Here is a 22,622-nt window from a genome sequence, read left to right as displayed (position 1 = left end):
CCGAAATAAATTGTAATTATAAAAGTATATATTTGATTAATATTTTAAATTTTGAAAAAACCCAAATTGTCTTTTTACCTAAATAAATTATAGTTATAAAAATATATTTTAATTATAAACTCATGCTAATGAAGTTTTGAGCTAACGAGGGTAAGGAGGAAGAAAAGAGATGGTGGCACTCACTAGAGGTGGAGTCGTAAGGAGGAGGAGGAGAGATCGCTGGTGTTGATGAGAATATTATCTTGAAAGAAGAGAGAATTAGGGGTGAGTGAGCATTGAGTTCGATTATTAAATTAATTAAAATGTTAAAATTAAATAGATCAATATTATATAAAAAATTAAATTAAATCGATTAAATAAACATGAAAACCAAACAAATTGGAAACTGAACAAATATGAAAAATTGAATTGACTGAAAAATCATAAAAAATAAAAAAAAGAAATCAAAAAATTTGAAAATTCGATCAAACCAAAAAATCAAAAAATATGTCAAAACCAAAAAATTTTGCAAGTAAGATTTCCTAGTTACTAAAGTAGATAGTAAAATTACGCGAGTAATCCTATATATTAATCGACTAATAAAAATAATTATTTATTTATTTTTTGAAGCATAAAAAGGTTGAAAAATTGTAATTTATTTTTCAAATAAAGAACAATATTACTCAATTAATCTTTAGAACCGAGAATGAACTAATTTTCGTACTATTATTATTTGAGTAACAAGCAATATTAATTAATTAATCTATCAAACTACACGAGTAATCGCTATATCGTACTCAATTAATGATTAACATACAACATTAATTGAGTAATCTTTTGATTACTCCAACAGTAAGTTGATTTAATTATTTTGATTTCTTTGTTTCAATATAAAAATTGAACTAAATCAAAATAATCAAATTGTCAAATTTAAAAATTGACGCTTATCTTGTATCGAACCGAATCAAAATTTTCAATTGGTTCGACTCAGTTAAACCAAAATTTTGCTCACTCATAAAAAATGATTAGATTTATTTATATGATTAGATGTAAAAATATTTATATAATCTAAACATTCAATCTCATCAAATTGAGATTATATAAAGCTATCTCTCAAGTTTTATATAATCTCATTTTGATAGAATTATTTTAAACTTTACTTGTTTTGTTACATGTTGAATGGGATATTAAATATGATATTACCTTACTTTTAAACATAATATTATGAATAACATTGTATCAAATAAAAAATGTTATTTGATTATTTAATTATGATATTTTTAATAATACTCATGTATTAATATATTATATATTTATATTGACATAACATGTATAATATATTAATATATGAGTGTTACAAAGAAATTATAATTGAGTGTTTAAATAATATTTTTGATAACAAATATTAGTGTTGCCAAGAAAAAATAATAAATTTGTTTGTAGCAAGAGAATGTTTAGGTGTAGTATTCGGAAGACCTATAAAGAAAAAAAAAAAAAATTGGTTAAGGGCATGTGTGAGTTTTTTGCCCAAACCCTCAAATGGTTAAGTCAATTTTTGTGCTTGAAGTGTAAAGTACATAAAGTAAGTAAAGTTATAGTTTAAACAGAGTTGTGAGCATATCTTTAATAATTGAAAAATCTCTCAATTTAAAAAATGGAGACTGATAACTAGAAGAAGATTCATAATCTCCTATGAGAATCTCAAGCTCTCATTCGAATGTAGGCAAGTATTTTGAAAGTGTAATTCACATGAGTTGTGTCAAGAGATAAAGTTTATCAGGATTTGTAATTTTTTTGAAAGGTCTTTCGCATGGTTGAAAGAAGAAGTTTTTAAGTTTGAGTGTCTAGCAAGAGTCTCCTAAATAGTTGTGGCTGACTAAGTACGAATTTTCTAAAGTGTCTTTTAAAGATCTCGAGAAAGACTCTCAAGTAAGGTTATCAAGAGGGTCTTCATTTCAGCCGTTCGATCTCTATCTCGGTCACTTGACTTTTGTCTCTCAAATCTTTTGATCATCTAATGGCTTACTGCACTCGTGCTTTGTTTATGTAAATTTTTTATGTCTTAATGTTAACATTAGGGTATTTTTTTTGGGTTGACTCTCATTTATGAGGGCCCCAACACTCAATCTTTCAATTTTGTTAGACAAGATAAATTGCGAAATGTTCTCAAAGAGATAGGATTCGAAATTAATATCAAAATAACAGACATATTATGACATGTTCTTTGCTGTCTAAGTTATGCCCGGACTCTGTTTTCCTTGATTGTAGGACTTAGGATGGAGAGAGACAGTGAGAGGGAGAGAGAGGGAGGGGAGGGAAAGTAAGAATCAAACATCATGATCATTATTATTATGGTACTATATTATTATTCAGTTATCACCAGAAGGAGAGAACACAAGCAGAGACAGAGACAAACCTCAGATCCTCTGAACTGCAACCACCAAACCCCACACACACTTCATTTCCATTCAGTGCTCTCTCTCTCTCTCTCTCCCCTATCAGAAGAATATTCTGCCACTTTCTCTCCTACTCTTTGCTGCCCTGCCCCCATTCATGTGCTCTGGTTTCTCTCATTGAAAGCCAAGTCTCTCTGGGACACTAAGTGTAAACGCCAAGGCACATTCAACAAAAAAAGTTTTCCTTGGAGACCCAGCAAAATCCATGCCCTCCCTCTGGTTCCTCAACCCACACTCTCTCTTCCATGATTCTTTAATGACCCATTGCGCACATTTAACTTGTTAGCATAAATGTATGTGCTCAAGTTGGGATTTCTGGGTCCTATGTGTTGAAGCTGAAATGGGCATGATCTTAGAAGCCTCGTGGCTGGAATTGCACCGCTTCTAGGGTTTCTTGCTGGTTATTTCCCTGGGGCTTGATCCCAGCAGCAATGGCTTTGTTCAGGAGATTTTTCTATAGGAAGCCACCTGACGGGCTTATGGAGATCTCTGAAAGGGTTTTCGGTGAGCGTTGATTGTAAAATTTTTGTGCAAGTTTGTTGACGGAGTCTGTTCAGTTTCTTGCATCTCCTGTACTGGTGTCTCTGCGTTTTCTTTTCAAGTTTTAAGAGAAATTTGTGGTTCATCATGAACGATTAAGGAGAGGAATAATTGTGGGATTGCTCATGTAGTGCTTCAAATTTAACCCCCTCCGGGGTCAGATGGTAAGGCCCTATGGTGGCCTTATCTGCCACCAAGTTCAAACCTTTTTGATTGAGCTAACACATAGATTTTTCTGTGGTAAAGGTTGTGGGTTCTCAGAGAGAGAGAGAGAGAGAAGTTTTGAGGTGGAGTTAACATATTATATTAAATAGGCATGCGTGCATAACTTTGACTATGAAGAATAACAGAAATATACTGTTCTTGTCTTCTTGTAGCAGTAGGCACTTTACCTTGTCTGAGTAGAAAGCATTTGAATCACATATCTAACTAGTCATATGCAGTTCTCATTTTTTTTTTCTTGTATTGTTTATTTCTACGAACGAAAGACCCAGTCTTAAGAATGATTTCTTATCATGTTTGTTGACAGTGGAAAATGATCCTAAATACAGCATAACTGTCATAAACTTAGCACCTGAACAATTAAAAGGTATCCATGAAGTTTTTGGTAACATTTTTGTGTGCATTTGATATGCTTTCCTTGTTACTTATGTCAAGTTTCTTTCAGACCTTGCAAGTCCACAAGCAAGGTAAGAAGTAGAGCAAGTAAACCAAGAACAGAGGAAATAATTTGGATATTTCCAGATTGCAATTTGTTTCAACCATGCGTTTTTCCCCCCTTTTCACTTGAAGCTGAATCATGAAGGCTTCTTGTTGAGACTTGGAAGCACTCGCATGGCCCTGGGAAGAGGGACGTGGGAGTCTGGTAGTTGAGAAAATTGCCACATCTTGACTCTATATGTAATTATGTATGTGCCCAGGGTATGCCCATTTGTGCATGCTTGTATATCTGTGTACATGTATGTGTGCCGTTGGATATTCATTTTTCAGTTAGTTTGCCATGTGATTTTTGGCACATTATTGATTTGCTTAAGGAATAATGATATGCATATTACTGTAATTGTTGGAAAAAAATGAACATACAAACTTACTCCTGCTCTTTCATAATGTGTAGTCTTTGATTGCTGCCTTACCCCTGATGCTTTGAAAGACCACGAATACAAAGTCTACATAGGAGGTATAGTGGACAACCTTCGTGACTACTCCCCAAATGCTTCTTTCATGGTGTTTAACTTTCAAGGAGGACAGAACCAAAGTCAAATTGCCAGCATATTATCCGAGTATGATATGACAGTAATGGATTATCCTCTCCAGTTTGAAAATTGTCCATTACTTGCACTGGAGACTGTTCACCACTTCCTGAGATCAAGTGAGAGTTGGCTTTCCCTTGGGCAGCAGAATATACTCTTAATGCATTGTGAGCAAGGTGGATGGCCAGTTTTGGCCTTCATGCTTGCCACCGTCTTGATATATAGGAAGCAGTACACTGGGGAACAGAAAACTTTAGACACAATATATAAGCAAGCTCCTCGTGAGCTTTTGCAGCTAACATCACCACTAAATCCATTGCCTTCACAGTTGAGGTACCTACAATATGTCTCAAAAAGGAATCTGGGCTCAGAGTGGCCACCAGTGGGTACAGCACTTACATTGGATTGCATCATTCTCAGATTCATTCCTAACATGGATGGAGAGGGAGGTTGCCGTCCAATATTTAGGATATATGGAGAGGATCCTCTCTTGCCTGCTGATCAGACTTCTAAACTGCTGTTCTCAACTCCCAAAAGGAGAAAAACTATTCGACATTATAAGCAGGTGATTGTCAATAATCTTCCGTTCTGTTTTCATTTTTATTTAAGATATGATTACTGTTGCCCATTCCAGATCATGAGAGACATTTTTTTTTTCTTTTTTGTGCTTGTATCTTAAATTTTACTATTTTAAGGTAACTAATGCTCTTGCTTCATTCTGTTAGACTCTTGAAGCATTGATGATATCCCAGTACTTGCTGAGACCATGTATGTGGTGTTGTTACCTTAAATGTCTTAAGTTATTAGTTTCTTTTTACTTTTTGTATGTCGGTTGCTAACCCATCCGAGCTTGAACCAATTATGATAAGGAGAAATACCTTCAAAACTAGAAGTGTTAAATGAATTAATGAATCCACAAGCAAAGTTATGGAACTCAAGAATTGGAAATATTTTCCTATTTCTTTGTGTTATATCTGTCAGCTGTGTCTCCAATGACAGTTCTAAATTGGATACGTGATATTCACCTCCATCTTGTGCCTGTCTATGCAAGTTAGTTTGCAAGTTTTTGTAATGTCCATTCAGGTAGCTACGTGGTCTTATTAATTGCCCATTGGAACAATAATGACCTACTGGAATTGTTTGACCCAAACAGGATAGTGCAATTATCTTTCTTGTTTTGCATATCTTTACCATGCATAGGGACTTCTTTGTACTGATTGGCAATTGAAGTAATAGGGAAAGCAATATTTGGAGACTTTTGTTAACTCCTCTTTGTTAGTTTGTAAGTGCATTCATATTTTGTCAAGTGTAATGCATATTCTATCTAATCTGGGGAATCCTTCTGAAATTTACTTGTAGGCAGAATGTGAACTAGTTAAAATCAACATCCATTGCCACGTTCAAGGTGATGTTGTGCTTGAGTGTATTAGCTTGGACAATGATTTGGAGCAGGAAGTGATGATGTTCCGTGTCATGTTCAATACAGCCTTTATTAGATCAAATATTTTGATGCTTAACCGTGATGAAATTGATACCTTATGGAATGCTAAGGATCAGTTTCCCAAGGACTTCAGAACTGAGGTAACAACCTTTTCCCATTTTCTGATACTCTAGCTATTTAGCATATGTTTCTTGAGGAGAAAATGTATGTTTTTTAATTATTATGAATGAAGGTACTTTTCTCGGAGATGAATGCCGCATCTTCACTTACCGCAATTGACTCACCTGTTGCTGAAGAGAAAGGTCTTGCTATTCAAGCATTTGATAAAGTTCAGGAAATGATCAGCAATGTGGATTGGGTAGAGGCAAAGAAAGATATAGCACTAACTATGCTCCAGAAAATCAATATTTACCGAGACAAATTGGCTTCTGGATTCCCCTTAAGTCCTAAAAAGATCAGCCTGTTGCAAGAACCATGTCTTAAGGAAGTTGCAGACCAACCATATTCTCAGGCCCTCCAGCAAATCGACATTCTTCTAGAAAAAGTGGAATCTGGCTCTCTGCAGATTGCTAAAAATAAGGCTCTTGGTAAAGAAGTCATGGATAAACCAAAATCAGAAGAAAACCAGAATAATCAAAATCAGAAGAAATTGGACGACATTTTCAAATGTTCCCCACTAAAAGCTCTTGGCAAAGAAGTTTTAAGCTGCCAAAAACCATCTCTAGAATTGGACTTGCCTGTAAAGAACATTATGCCCCGAGAACTGCAAGTTACCCTTCAGCGTGCTAGTCGTTCTAAGATCATATCCCAACGCGTATCTCACACTTCTCTATCTACTGCAGCTTCATGTTGCAATACCTTGCAAGGTTCACCTGTGCCTATCTCAAAATATCACGGTGTGCCCTTAGCTCTGGGCATTACAGCCCTGTTGCATGATCATAAAGATTCTGAAAATAAAGAAACCACCCACCAAGTAACTTCACCTCCTGCTGCGTCAGCTCTTGTTCCATGTCTATCTAAGCCTTTGCAGTCAGGTATTGTCTCAATCCTGTCGCCATCTCAACATTCTCCCTTGTTACCACCTTCTACGCAGGTTCCCATCACTAAAACTCCTCCTCTTCCTCCTCCTCCTCCTCCTCCTACTAATCACCTTTTGGCTTTAAGATTGTCGTCTCCTGCAGTTTCCCAAAATTCTTTAACCTCGGAATCGGATAAAGGACTACAATCATCAATTCCTTCTCCCCCAACTCTACTCTCTTCTCTTTCAGGTACACCTTCACCAACCCCGTCAGAGAAATCATCCTCAGCTCCGCCTACCCCTCCTCCACTGCCTTCTTTCTCAGGGGTAGCTCCTCCTATTAAGTCAGTTCCTGATCCTCCCCTTCCCCCTTCTCCACTCACTTCTTCCTCTAGCTTGGCTCCAATTTCCACTGTTAAGAACTCATCGTTAGCTCCTCCTCCTCCCCCTCTCCCTCCAAATCGACACTCTGAGATTGCTCCATCAACCAATAGTCTAGTTTCACCAGCCATTTTGGCTGGCCCTCCTCCACATTCTAGTCCAGCCTTAAGCAATGATACTACATCCTCAGCTCCTCTGCTACCCCTTCCTGCCAGCCTTGCTCCAAGAGATCTCCCTTCTAAGAGTTCTCCACATGTTCCTCCTGTGCCAACTCCTCCAGCTCCATTTGCCAATGGGTTATCAAAAACTGTTGGCACCTCTCCACAATCTCATTCTACGGGCGGCAATGGAACTATACCTCCAACTCCTGGACCACCTTTAACCAAGAAGGGAAGGTTGCCATTGCGTGCGAGTCCAAGGAATCAGGATAACTCAAAAAAGACGCCCCTCAAGCCATATCACTGGTTGAAATTGACAAGGGCCATGCAAGGAAGCTTATGGGCCGAGACACAAAAATCTGAAGAAGCTTCCAAGTATGAGCAGATTTTCACATCTTTCTTTCTCTTCTGTTTTTTATTTCTTCCTTCCTTCTTTTCAAATTTTATTTTCCAAAAGTAATTAATATTGCTAACAAGTTCATTCGCATTGGTTGCTGTTATATCTGATCCAGAGCTCCTGACTTTGACATATCTGAACTTGAGAGTCTTTTTTCGGCTACTGTTCAAAATTCGAATGATGGGAGCATTAATGGGAAAAGTCGCCGTGCTTCGGGACCTAAATCTGATAAAGTCAATCTGGTATATTTAGTGCTTAATTATAAAAAATGGTATTCACATAGAAGCATTTTTATTTTCTTTACATGATTTCATCGATCTGTGCTGTTTTATCTTGATTGGAGCTATGCATGACATTATGAAACCAACATATCTTAGCTGTCCCACTCTGAGGTGGCATTTCCCTCAGTAAGGTTATAGATATGCTCATTGTGAGGTTGGTTTTAGGCTTTCTAATCCTCATTGGTTATTATTATTATTGTCATTTTGCTAACAACATAAGGCTTTTTACTTCATAATATTTTACACTTAATAAAATAAGCTGTTGAAACTGTCTATATGATCTTTTCTCTTATCTTCTTGACAAAGTGAATTTTTATCCATTAAGCAAGCCCGTCATAATTTTAGTTGAGTTTGGTGTAGTTTTTTAATGTTTGCAAGAATGGGTTGTTTTTAGTTGAATACTTTCAGAATAAAAGAAGCACGCAGAAGTATAATGCCTTATCGATCGTTTATTCATTCTAGATCTCAGCTTTAAATAGTAAAGATAATGAGCCATTGTCTAATTACAGAATTGTCCATGCCACTATCAACTAATCACAGAAATGCCACAAAACAAATAACAGAAACATTCTAATATACAAAATCAAATATTTTTGTTACGCCCCCTCAAGATGGACGGTGGATATCAGCAACAGCCATCTTGGACAACAAAAAACACAGCTTGGCAGCCGGTAAAGGTTTAGTAAACAGATCAGCAAGCTGGTGCTGTGTACGACTGGGAAGAAGCTTCAGAAACCGATCTGTTATCTTGTCACGAACAAAATGGTAGTCTATTTCTATGTGTTTCGTACGCTCATGAAACACTGGGTTAGTAGCAATATGAATAGTTGCTTGATTGTCACAAAATAAGAGGGCAGGTGAAGTAGAAACAACCTGGAAATCAGAGAGAAGTTGGGTGAGCCAAACAACCTCATTGGCAGTAGAAGCAAGCGCTCGATATTCTGCTTCAGCAGATGAGCGTGACACAGTATTCTGCCGTTTAGCTTTCCATGAAACCAAAGAGTTACCAAGGAAGACACAAAAACCAATGGTGGACTTCCTTGAATCCATACAAGACCCCCAATCGGTATCAGAAAATGCTCGAACTTGAAGGGAAGAGGAAGTGGAGAAAAATAAACCCTGACCTGGAGCATTTTTAAGATATTGAAGGAGATGTTGGACTGCATCAAGATGAGGCTGCCTAGGTTGAGCAACAAATTGGCTCAATTTATGAATAGCAAAAGAAATATCCGGCCTGGAGATAGTAAGGTAAAGAAGTCTGCCAATGAGTCGTCTATATAGTAATGGATTCTCAAGTAAATTCCCATCAACTGAGTTCAATTTCAAATTGGGAATCATAGGTACAGAGGCTGGCTTGCAAGGTAAAAAACCAGAATCCTCAAGTAATTGCAAAGTATACTGCCGCTAAGAAAAGAATATCCCCTTAGCAGATTGAGCAATCTCTAAACCAAGGAAATATTGTAAGCGGCCAAGATCTTTGAGTTTGAACTGTGTATGAAGAAACCCCTTTAGAGAATTAATAGCATCAATGTTAGGACCCGTGATGATTATGTCATCAACATATACAAGAAGTGCCACAAAAGAAGAACCAATCCCTTTAGTAAAAAGAGAATAATCTGACCTAGACTGGATAAAGCCATGCTGAATTAGAACATGAGAAAACTTAGAAAACTACTGTCTTGAGGCCTGTTTTAAACCGTAGATGGACTTATGAAGCTTACAAACTAGCCTCTCCCCCTGTCGAGGAACACAATTTTGGGGCTTATAACCAAGGGGAAGATCCATGTAGACTTCCTCAAACAAGTCACCATTAAGGAAAGCATTGTTGACATCAAGTTGGACAAGGGACCAAGAATTGATGGCAGCAAGAGCAAGTAATACTTTCACTGTAACCAGCTTAGCAACAGGGGAAAAAGTATCCAAAAAATCTAACCCTTATTGCTGAGTATACCCTTTAGCTACCAAGCGGGCTTTGTATCGTTCTATAGAGCCATCCGAATGATATTTTACCTTATAGACCCACTTGCACCCAATAGAATGTTTATCAGGAGGTAAGGGAATAACGGACCAAGTCTTAGTTTGTTGCATAGCCTCTAATTCTGCAGCCATAGCATCTCTCCAATGAGAGTGTTGGACAGCTTGATGGTAAAATTGAGGTTCAAAAGTGGAGGACACTGTGAAAAGGAAATGGCTGTATGAAGAAGAAAGCTGATCATAGGAAAGGGATTTATGTAAAGGATATAGAGGCTGGTCTGTAGAGAATAACTGATGATGCAGCAAGTTGCAATGAAAATCCCTAAGATATGAGGGTGGTTGGATGGCCCTGGTTGATCGACGAACAGGAATTGAAGGTACAACAACAGGGAGGGAATGAGAAGTAGGAGATGAAGGTGCAGTAGGCTCAACAATGACATGAAACAAATCAGATGCAGGCTTTGGCAAAACTAAATCAGGAAATGGATCGACCAGATCAGCAGAGGCAGTGATTGTATGAAAATGAAATAAGTCCTCGTGAAAAACAACATCATGGGAAACAAAAAAAACTTTGTTAACAATATCATATACCTTGTATCCTTTCATGCCAGAGGGATATCCAAGAAAAACACAAGCTGTGGCTCTAGGTTGAAATTTAGTGCGATGAGAGGACAAGGTTGAAGCAAAACACAAGCTACCAAACACTCGTAGGAAACCATAATCAACATCAGTATGGTAGAGCGCTTGATAGGGAGATTGATGATGTAAAATGGGTGCTGGTATCCTATTAATCAGGTAAGCAGCAGTAAGGACACACTCTCCCTAGAATTTAATGGGTACCCGAGATTGAAAGAACAAGGCTCTAGCCACATTAAGAAGGTGCTGATGCTTACGTTCAACTACAGAGTTTTGTTCAGGTCTTTCAACACATGAGAACTGATGAACAACCCCTTTAGAAGCAAAATATTCCGTGAATAATAACTCAGGGGCATTGTCAGACCTAAAACTCTTAATCTTTGTGTTAAACTGAGTTTCAATGAGGGAAAAGAACTTAGGTATAATGCTTCTGGCATCTGATTTATATCTCATGAGAAAAATCCAAGTATACCTTGTGCAATCATCAACTAATGTAAGAAAATATCTATATCCAGCATGAGTGGGTGTATGATACGGGCCCCAAGTATCATAGTGAACAAGGTCAAAAGCAGATTTTGACATATTGTTATTGGAAACAAATGATAATCATCTTTGCTTAGCCAAAGGACATACCAAACAAGGCACATTATTTGTATCTTTACAAACAGAAGGGAAATTTAAAGCATCACTCAGCTTATTCAACCTATCTAAAGATAAATGGCCAAGTCTTTTATGCCAAGTATCACGATTAACAACGTGTCTTATTGTATCAACTGAATTACAAATCCTATCTACTGTCGTCTTTTGAGGTACACAACAATCAATATCAAGTGCATATAGGCCTTCCACAAGCCTACCCTTGCCAATCATCTTCGAATGAAGTACATCCTGAATAACACAGGTATGAGAAAAGAAACTAAGAGACATGTTGGAGTTATTCTTAGTTAATGCACTGACAGACAGTAGATTAAACTAAAATTATGGCACAAAAAAAACATTCTCAAGCACCAATTCAGAAGTGAGCCTCACAGACCCAATAGAAGAAACCAAGATCTGGTAATGGTTAGGCAATGTAACATATACATTGTGAACAAGCCTTAGATGTTCAAAAGAAGAATTACTAAAACATATGTGACTTGTAGCACCAGAATCTATTATCCAATATCTAGAACAATTGAATATAGGACTGATTGAGGTCGAAAAACAGATACCTGAAGATTTTTCAGGAATATCAGATTCAACTTTAGTAGATGAAAGATGAGAACTCAGCATACTCATCAACTGCTGGTACTGCACAGGACTTAAGGATTGAACAAAATTTCCCCCAATATCATTATCTTTTGGCTGATTAGAAGAGGCCTCAAATACCTGGCTGACCACAGCAGATTGCATATTATTATTAGGCCCATTCCTTTGTTTAGATTTATATCCCGGAGGATAACCGTGTTGTTTATAGCATTTCTCCACAGTATGTCCACTAAAACCACAATGTGTACAAATAGGTTTATCCTTTTTTTGAACTTTTCCTTGATTATTCCTGCTTTGTCCATGCCTAACAAAGAATGTCACCAAATCATTTCCTACAGCCATAATATTCCATTGATGTTCTTCTTGAGAGATAAGGGCAAACACTTTGTTTATAGGGGGAATAGGATCCATAAGCAATAGTTGGCCTCTAACCTGAGCATACGACTCATGTAGCCCCATTAAAACCGACATTACATACTCTGTTTGATAATGATACGTAAGGGATTTTGTACCACCACAAGAGCACTTCCCACAAGAACAGACTGGCCTATAATTACTAAGCTCTTCCCAAATTGTTTTCAGCTTAGTGTAATATGTACTTACAGTCAATTGTCCTTGAGTTAAATTCATCAAATCACGTCTCAGTTGAAAAATACGAGGTCCATTACTTTGCTGGAACCTCTTCTTAAGATCTAACCAAATCTCATGTGCAGATTCAGAAAATATCACACTAGCAGATATGTCTTTAGAAACTGAATTCAACAACCAAGATATAACAACATTGTTATTCCGAATCCATGCGTTAAGTAAGAGAGGATCATCACCTGGAGGTCGCGAAATAGTGCCATTAATAAAACCGAGTTTATTCTTTACCGATAGGGTAATGAACATCGCTCGACTCCACGAAGCATAGTTCTCCCTCGTCAATGGCTGAGATACCAAGAGGAGGCCTGGACTGTCTGAATGGTATAGATAATATGGACCAGATCCATCATCAAGGGTTGGAACACTCATCGATGAGGAAGACAAATCCGGTGAAGTTATCACCATTGAATCAGATCTAAAAAGAAAAAAACCGCCGCTGCCGAAAACAACAATCTCGAACAAAGAAGACTCGCAGACGCACAACCGCCGGACGATATCGCAAAACCGTGTTGAGGAACTCGCAGTGTCGGAAATCGACTGGAATAAGGCAAGAAATCAATGAAGAATGCGGCGAAATCGACAAAGAAAGCGACGAAGAAGGCGGCGAAATCGACAGAATCGATGGGCCTAGGGTTTCAAAAAACAATAGCTTTGATACCATTTCAGAATAAAAGAAGCACGCAGAAGTATAATGCCTCATCGATCGTTTATTCATTCTAGATCTCAACTTTAAATAGTAAAGATAATGAGCCATTGTCTAATTACAGAATTGTCCATGCCACTATCAACTAATCACAGAAATGCCACAAAACAAATAACAAAAACATTCTAATATACAAAATCAAATATTTTTGTTAAATACTTTGCTGGCACCTTCTACTTCTTAATTTTGAACTAATCTTTGCAACTCTGCTAATAGATTTCTTTGCCTGCATGTTTATCCGTTCACCAGATATATACATACATGTATGTATCTCTATAATAAGTAAATCATTTGTATTATAGGGGCCTAAAGTGGTGATACTCTTTTCCTCTCTGTCACCGCTGCTCTCTCTCTCTCTCATATATTATTGAAAGTCACTGTATTTAATCTGTCTGGTCTCTGTGGCTGTGAGCCACCTGGCAACTCTTGCTTCCTGTTTCCCTCTTTTGCTTCATCACTATTGTTGAGAGCTGTGGCAGCTCCCTCTCTTTCTCCCTCTCTCCCTCCCTCTCTCTCTCTCTTATGACCATACACAAATTTTAACTTTTTTTTGCAAAATTTTTCATGTTAATGCAGAACTACCATAAGAACATAAAGCAAAAATAGAACTAGCAATACCTTTTAACTTGATCAAAGAAACCCTAATAGTATGCTGATGCGGTCATCAATCAAGACTCGGCCCAAGGCCGACCCAACTAAACCAGAACAGTATCACCAAAATAGTAGTGCCATAATGTTATTTTAATACTTCTTAAGTTTTAGAATTCTACTTGATTTAGGATTCTACTTTATATTTCTATTTGATTTAGGATTCTATTTCGTGTTTCTACTTGATTTAGGATTCTACTTCATATTTGATTAGGGTTTTATTTTTATTAGGATTCTAGTTGACTTTTATTTAGGATTTATTTCTATTAGAATTCTAGTTGGATTTTGTTTACAAATATTAGATGGTTTTGGATTAGCCAAATACCATAAATATGCCTAGAATCTAGAGTTTGTAATAAAGTTTTTCTCAATTAAATTTCAGCAACCTATTTGGGTTTTCTTAGCAAAACAGTCTTGTTTTTGCGTCTTCTTGAAAGCTAAGCTTCGGCTATTATAGTTTGTTTTTTTAAGGGTTTATTTTGGTGTGTTTTTTTCACACTCGCGCTACACGCTGCGTCAGGTGGTATCAGAGCGGTTCATCAATCAATCAGATGGCCAATCTTGAAGGTAACGGTAGCAACCAGCCTGGTGACGGTGATCGGGGGCTGCCCACGATTTGGAGAGCAATCGAAGAACAATGGGAAATAACTCGTACAATGGAGCAGCAATTGGAGCGAATCCGCAACCAATTGGGCGTTTTACAACGAGTTAAGGATAACCGAAATCGGACTAATGGCATGAATCAAGTCGGCTATGTTAAACCGGGAAGACCAGCCATTAATCCTGTCTTCATTAATCCTAGAAGACCAATGATAGATGATAGCGACGATGAGGATGATCTTAGTCGTATGATAGCCAACCCTGGTGGTAAAGGGGTTAGGAGGAATGCGCAGCAACACAACCATTGGGGAAACGATGAGTATAAACTAAAGAATGACTTTTCGATGAGTTTGGAGCTTGATTTCGAAGATTATGTTGTCCTAGCAACCTCAACGTCTACAAACTCAAGTCTGATTTATGCTGCTAACATGACATAAACTCCAAGGTTATTGACTCATACTGGGGTATTTTCCAGTCCCAAGGGCTCAGGCATTGCTTCGCAACCCAATGATGGTGGCGTTTCTTCTGATTAACTTGCGACTGTAAAGGAGATGAAGGTCATGGTAGCAAATACTTCTACAGTTTATTCAAGCTCTGGTATGGTTGAATCTAAGGCAATAAGAACATATTCACTTTCGCAATTGCAAAAGCAAGATGGTCACATGGGTCTCTTTGTGGATAGGGGTGTTGGATCTCTTAGGCTAGTTAACTCAACTGCTGCTATAGTTGATCAAGTGCTTAGACCAAAGGAGGATTCAAGCATCAATATTTTAAGTGATGGAGAGACTATTGGTAGTCATGGAATAAGCTTTTATTCGAAACAGTTGCAAAAGAATGCTTCTCCTGGCAAGAAAAATCTACGAATGAATTCAGAAGCCGTTGAGGAGTCAAAATCAAGAAAGCTAATGAGAGGAGAAAGACTTGTGATAAGATCTACCAAATTAGAGAAGTGCTCAAGATGGAATGGTCAACATCCTCAATCTAACAGTAATAATATAATGGAGGTAGAGGGCAACAAACATGGCAATGGTTGGACCCATGCCAATGCAGATATGGCTAAGAAGGGGAGGAATGTCTTTGCTCATGTTCCCTTAGCAAAAAAGTTCAAGTAGTTCAGGAAGGTGTCAAGCAAAGGTTGCACAAATAAGAAGTACAAGCCGATAGCTGACAAACATAGAAAACACAAGGTATTTGAGATTGGAGATAAAGTCATGATATTCTTGAAGAAGGAATGGATTCCAGCAGGACAACAGAACAAGCTCAAGTCAAAGAAGTATGATCCTTACAAGATTACAAAGAAGATAAATGATAATGCTTATGTTGTGGATTTGCCTAATCATATGAGTATTTCCAAACATTCAATGTGGCTAATCTCTCTTTGTACTTACCGGATGTGGATTTGTCCAAACAAGATCAAAATTCGAGGTCGAATTTTTTCTCAAGTGAAGGTGAATGATGCGGTCATCAATCAAGACTCGGCCCAAGGCCGACCCGACCAAACCGGAACAGTATCACTAAAATAGTAGTACCATAATGTTATTTTAATACTTCTTAAGTTTTAGAATTCTACTTGATTTAGGATTCTACTTTATATTTCTACTTGATTTAGGATTCTACTTCATATTTGATTAGGGTTTTATTTTTATTAGGATTCTAGTTAACTTTTATTTAGGATTTATTTCTATTAGAATTCTAGTTGGATTTTGTTTACAAATATTAGATGGATTTGGATTAGCCAAATACCATAAATATGCCTAGGATCTAGAGTTTGTAATCAAGTTTTTCTCAATCAAATTTCAGCAACCTATTTGGGTTTTCTTAGCAAAGCAGTCTTGTTTTTGCGTCTTCTTGAAAGCCAAGCTTCGGCTATTGAAGTTTGTTCTTTCAAGGGTTTATTTTGGTGTGTTTTCTTCACATTCGCGCTACACGCTGGGTCATATGCACATGGAGTCCTACTTATACAAAGAAATAGGGTTCCACCATTAGCAATATACTATACATTCAGTGCCATGTCAATTTAAAAATATTTTTGACCAAGAAAAAACCATGAGGACGCATGTCCAATTCTGTATGCTTATCCACTTTATTATTTAACCAGCTCAATGGTTATGATTAAGTGCAATCTAACCCAACAGTTAACAAAAACTTAAAGGAATGCTCATTATATTTGTTCTTTATTTATCTACTACTATTGTTATTATTATTAATTTTTCCCCTATAACCACAGAGTAAGAATTCACAAATAAATAATTAATAGTCTAGGTCTTTATATTAAGCTTTTTTGGAGCTAAAAATTTGCATTTATATATGTATTGTGCACTTGGAAAGTTCAAGTTTTGGAAGGAAAATGGGAAAATATAGAGCAATGACATCTTGTTCTTAGAATTTTTCTTTGTACGTTTTTAAGTTCATGGAAGAAAAATTATTATTACAGTAGATGTTTAATAATAAAAGAAAAATTCTCAAAGAAGATGTAACAAGATAATTCACCTAATCTACCCCCTTAACATATTTAGAGCACATGGTGTACTGCATTCATGTTCCCATTCCACATATTGGAATGATCCCATTTTTTTGATAAGACAGATTACGCTTATTAATCTAAGAAGAAGAGACCAAACTTTGTTTTCTCTTTCTATATTCCTACATTATATATCATAGTGTACTGTAGAGTCATTTGTGCTGTGAATAATAGTGGATGTTATTTGTCCAATATAACAATACTCCACCACATGCATGCATGCATAGTTTTGACTATTGCAGTTCAAGAAGTGCATGTAAAGCATTCTTGATAATCAAGTATGAGTTACTATCTCTGATAGCAAAAAATTTACTGCTTTTTACTTGCAAACATTCATATTGATTTCCAACAGAGAGTTGATTACCATTGGTATGTGCACCGTCATAATTCCATATATTATTGCCTAGAGGGTATAAAAAGTAAAATTTCTATTCAGAATATTTGTGAATGTTTGCAGCATGTTGTAATTTATCATTTGCAGAATCAGTCTTGCTTGTTCTTGCAGGTTGACTTCAGACGGGCCTATAACTGTGAAATCATGTTGACAAAAGTCAAGGTTCCTTTGCCTGATTTGATGGTAAATAAAGCCTTTTGTGTCATCTTTGTTCTGTATTTTTCTGTTTTTGTCTGCTGGCTTTTCAAATTTCATTTTAACTGTAGTTTAAGTTCTTGTTTCCACCAGCAACTAAATTGTCCCTTACATTTATTAGTCTGCAAAAAATATTTTTGAAGTTTTATGTCTAAATGCTAAATGCTCAACTTCCCTGATAGTTTCCTTAAGTTAACGGGATGGTTTTGTCCTAAAATTTGTTCTTTGCACGAAGATTCACTATCTTAATGGCATTCCACTACACATCAGAAGTTGATTGATTGTAAATAGGAATTCCATTTTGGCCATCTTACAATATAGATTTTGTCTTGACCTGATAATTTGAATCCTCCTCTAATAACTACCTGAGGGAAATTTAATTTTTTTGGTTAAATAAATGAATTATCTAAACCAATATTCTTTGATTGTATATTAATGCCAAGTAAAACTCTATATTCATGTGATGCCACGTTATATTTCCATTGCAGCAGCAGCTGTGCAGACATAAAGTTGATGCTCCATATTTTGAAGTCTACTTTAATTGTTGCTTTTGTGCAAATGTCTTACAGAGTTCAGTCCTTGCTTTGGATGATTCAGCATTGGATATTGATCAAGTTGATAATCTCATAAAGTTCTGTCCAACAAAAGAAGAAATGGAACTTCTTAAGGTAGGTGAACCTAGTCTCTGAGTGCTTCTCATATGCCAATTTTATATCTGTAAGATGGTGGACTTCTAATAGAATTTAATCATTTGTTAGGCTCATTCATGTCTTGAATTGAAATTGTCAACTATGATAGACAGGTTTGCTGTTTTCTTTGGCCTTTTCTTCAGTGATCTAATCATTGTTCTTTGTTCAGAATTACAATGGCGACAAGGAGAAGTTAGGAAAATGTGAACAGGTTGTCAGATTATTCTTCGTGGTTACATTCTTAAATTCCTGTTTCACAATTTTAGTTATTTTTTGAGTAAAAATTTTAAAATAATTACTGCTTGGGTGCAAATGCATCATTACTGAATTATTAAAGCTTGCAATAATTTATTTCTCAAAAAAAGGGAAAAAAAAAGGAAAGGACAGCATGCAGTCATTACTTGCCTTCTTGTCCATAAATCATCTGGCCCTGCGATTGGAATTGGGAATATAAGTTGTTATTAAGATATATCCCAGCTTCAGGATTGAAACTGCTTCTTAATCTGACTTTTTATGTGTTCTGTCTTTTCAAGTTCTAATTCACTTGCTTTAAACATTTCTGAGGCAGTTCTTCTTAGAGTTGATGAAAGTGCCAAGGGTAGAGTCCAAGCTAAGAGTATTCTCATTTAAGCTACAGTTTCATAATCAGGTCAGAGAATGATATGCTAATAATCTTCTTATATTCTTTCATGTTGTTACCGATCTGGTTCTTTTTTGTTTTTTTTTTTTGTTTTTTTTGCACTTCTATAGGTTTCTGAGCTCCGAAAGAATTTGAACATTGTAAATTCTGTAGCTGAAGAGGTAAGATAAATGTCCTCTTGTTTCTTGTGATGTTCATTTGAAGACAAATCATTTTTAACCATTTTTAATGTGCATATTAGATCAGGAATTCAGTCAAGTTAAAAACAATCATGCAAACTATTCTTTCACTGGGGAATGTATTGAACCATGGAACTGCAAGAGGTGAGTGCAAAAGTTGGATTTGCGCTCTTAATATGCATCTTGTATAATCTTATGGATCAGATATGCTATCATTAGATATGATACCTCTATTAACACCTCCAGCATCAGTATGTTCACTTCTTAGGAGCTTTTCACCATGAACAACAACAATAAGCCTTGACTCGACAAGGTGGAATTGGCTATATAAACATTCTAACTCACCAATCATCTCTATCCATGAGTATATCTCTGTAAAGCTATTGGATTCCATGTCATGCTTAAGAGTTTCCTTTCCTAATAAATTTCTTTGGTCTTTCCTCTACTTATTTTACTGCAAACCTTTTCCATTTAATCCATTTCCTTAGAGGTAGAATTCTTCTCACATGTCCACCATTTTAATCGTGATTTTTGAATCTTATTTTCAATAGTGCCATGAACTAATAGAAAAAATTTAAACGTTTTACTTTACACATAGAGAACAGGTAGGAAGGATGAAGGATTTTTTTCTTTTTTTGGCTCATTGAAGGATGAAAGACTGTAGTAGGTGTTACTGCAGCCAATTAGTGTTCATTCATGTACCTTTATCTTTCATGTCCATTTTCTCTGCGGAACTCAGGACTCTAATTCTTTTTTTTTTTTTTTCTAAATAAATCACACCAACTTGGTTTGTGATAAATAAGCTGCAACTATGTTCTGGATACTAAAAACACCTCCCATGCATTCTGGTTTTAGATGCTGTTAGAACAGAGAGACTAAAGAGACAAAAGATGTAAAATGCTTCATCGATCTCTTATTCATGGATCTCAGCCATTAAATACCTAAAACTAATACATCACCTAATTACAAAAATACCATTGTTTGTTTATCAACTAAAACAAATATTAAGCTACAAGCTACATACTAAACAGCAACTAAACAGAGAAGTAAAAAAAATACAAATACAACATACTAATACAAATACAAAATACTTCTATATTTAATACTCCCCCTCAAGATGGACTGTGAATATCAAGCACAACCATCTTGGACAACAAATACTGCATTTGAGAAGCTGGCAACGACTTTGTAAAGAGATCAGCAAGTTGATGGGCTGATCTACTAGGCAGAAGTTTGAATAATCCAGCTTGCAACTTGTCCTGAACAAAATGACAATCCAATTCAATATGCTTGGTGTGTTCATGAAAAACCGGATTAGAAGCTATATGAACCGCAGCCTGATATCACAAAATAAAAGAGAAGGAGTTACTGTAGAGAGCTGAAAATCATATAAAAGCTGGTGTAACCAAACAATCTCACTAACAGTAGAAGCAAGAGCATGATACTCAGCTTTGGCAGAAGACTGAGACATAGTGGTCTGCTTCTTAGCTTTCCAAGAGATTAACGAGTCACCAAGAAATACACAAAAGCTGGTAACAGATTTTCAAGTGTCCAAGCAAGATGCCCAATCAGCATCAGAAAATGCTCGAAGCTGTAAGGAAGAAAAAACAGAAAAAAACAGACCCTGCCCCAGAGAGGCTTTAATGTATCTCAGCAAATGATGGACAACATCAAGATGAGGCTTCCTGGGCTTAGTAACATATTGACTAAGCTTATGAACAACAAATGTGATGTTTGGCCGAGAAATGATTAAGTATAGAAGTCTCCTAATAAGTCACTGATAAGCAGACACATCCTCAAGTAAAGGACCCTCATCTGAACTTAATCGGATATTAGAAATCATTGAAACATCAGTTGGCTTACTAGACAAGAAACCCGTGTCTTCAAGAAGCTGTAAGGCATAATGCCACTGGGAGAAAAAAATACCCTTAGTAGACCGGGCAATCTCAAGACCAAGAAAGTATCTTAACTGGCCTAGATTCTTAAGTTTGAACTTGCTATGAATAAAGGACTTTAGAGAGGCTATGAAACAACATTGGAACCCGTGATGATTATATCATCAACATAGACAAGTAAGGCCACAAACGAAGACCCAACACCTTTGGTAAGCAAGGAATAGTCAGATTTTGATTGAAGAAATCTATATTCAATAAGGGCATATGAGAATTTAGAAAACTATTTCCTAGAATCCTGTTTAAGCCCATATATAGACTTATGAAGCCGGCATACCAAACGCTCCCCCTTAGGTGGAGCATCAACTTTAGGACTATAACCAAGAAGAAGATCCATATACACCTCCTCAAAAAGATCCCCGTTGAGGAAGGCATTGTTAACATCTAGTTGAATAAGGGACCATTTATGAACTGTTGCTAAAGCCAACAACACCTTAACAGTAATTAATTTGGCAACTGGAGAAAATGTATCAAAAAAATCTAACCCTTCTTGTTGTGTGTATCCTTTTGCCACAAGACGTGCTTTATATCTCTCAATAGTACCATCTGATCTATATTTAATTTTATACACCCATTTGCACCCAATAGCATGCTTATCACGAGACAATGAAGTAACCGTCCATGTATGGTTCATATGCATAGCCTCCAATTCTGCTTTCATAGCATCCCTCCAATGCACATAGGGCACGACTTGATGATAGAATTGGAGCTCAAAGGTAGATGAAATATTAAGAAGTAAATGTTTATGAGCAGGGGATAAATTTGAATAAGAAACAAAATGGTCTAGAGGATACAAAGATTTTGTAGAAGGTAAAGAGGTCTAGGATAACAAGTTGCAATGGAAATCTTGGAGATAAGAAAGAGGCCTCAAGACCCTAGTTGATCTACGAGGAGGATTACAAGGAGAAACTGAAACGGAATCAGCAACATAACCCATAGTTGGAACATAATCAGCAGGAGAAGAAATGAATTGATGTTGAGAATGAGGAATGACCAAATTAGGACAAGGATCCACCATATCATGAGAAGAGACAATACTATGAAAGGGAAAAATATTCTCATGAAAAACAACATCACGAGCTACAAAGAAATGCTTAGCAGCCATATCATACAGCCTATAACCTTTCATGCTAAGAGAATATCCAAGGAAAATACAAGTAGAAGCTCTAGGGGAAAATTTATTCCTTTGAGATAATAATGTGGATGCATAGCAGAGACAACCAAACACTCTAAGATAGCCATAATCAACAGGTGTATGATAAAGAAGCTGAAAAGGAGACTGTTGATTTAATACTAGAGTTGGAGTTTGATTGATTAAAAAGGTAGCCGTGAGAATGCACTCACCCCAAAATTGGATAGGGACTCTAGATTGAAACATCAATGCCCTAGCTACATTAAGGACGTGGTAGGATCCCCGATAGTAATCCAAACAACAGTCAATTATCAATAGCTATCAGACTGTCCAGCCAAGAACAAAAGCAAACCCAGGGCGTTCGAGAGGCCCTTAACTCTCCCTAAGACTCAATACAAGAACAAAACCCCTCTCCCAACTTCTTCCCCCTCTATATATTCTTCCCTCCCTCCTCCTCAACAGAAATCCGTTACGCGCATTGCTGGGTTGTTACACAACCCAGCGATTTTCCTTCACTACCCCTACGCACATGGCTAATTGTTATGCCAGCCATCCAATTTACACC

General features: G+C 36.6%; 1 protein-coding gene across 5 annotated transcripts in view; it reads left to right on the top strand.

Moving 5' to 3' along the window:
- The first annotated feature begins 2,388 nt into the window (after positions 1–2,388).
- The window catches only part of LOC127813394 (formin-like protein 18), a 38,144-nt gene continuing 17,910 nt past the window's right edge, over positions 2,389–22,622 (top strand). For 3 of the 5 annotated variants that reach the window (XM_052354343.1, XM_052354344.1, XM_052354342.1), the window contains exons 1-11: positions 2,389–2,939; positions 4,090–4,790; positions 5,585–5,806; positions 5,899–7,598; positions 7,736–7,862; positions 17,382–17,453; positions 18,035–18,133; positions 18,324–18,365; positions 18,723–18,803; positions 18,905–18,955; positions 19,036–19,117. In XM_052354343.1, the coding sequence (XP_052210303.1) occupies positions 2,867–2,939; positions 4,090–4,790; positions 5,585–5,806; positions 5,899–7,598; positions 7,736–7,862; positions 17,382–17,453; positions 18,035–18,133; positions 18,324–18,365; positions 18,723–18,803; positions 18,905–18,955; positions 19,036–19,117 (3,250 nt within the window). In that variant the 5' untranslated portion in view covers positions 2,389–2,866. The remainder of the gene's footprint in view (positions 2,940–4,089; positions 4,791–5,584; positions 5,807–5,898; positions 7,599–7,735; positions 7,863–17,381; positions 17,454–18,034; positions 18,134–18,323; positions 18,366–18,722; positions 18,804–18,904; positions 18,956–19,035; positions 19,118–22,622) is intronic. The other 2 variants (XM_052354345.1, XM_052354346.1) reach the window with 2 other exon arrangements.

This window comes from Diospyros lotus, chromosome 11, assembly GCF_014633365.1.
Source record: "Diospyros lotus cultivar Yz01 chromosome 11, ASM1463336v1, whole genome shotgun sequence".
NCBI classification, from domain to species: Eukaryota; Viridiplantae; Streptophyta; class Magnoliopsida; order Ericales; family Ebenaceae; genus Diospyros; species Diospyros lotus.
The sequence above is the reverse complement of the archived record's forward strand: the minus strand, read 5'-3'. Positions and strand labels throughout refer to the sequence as shown.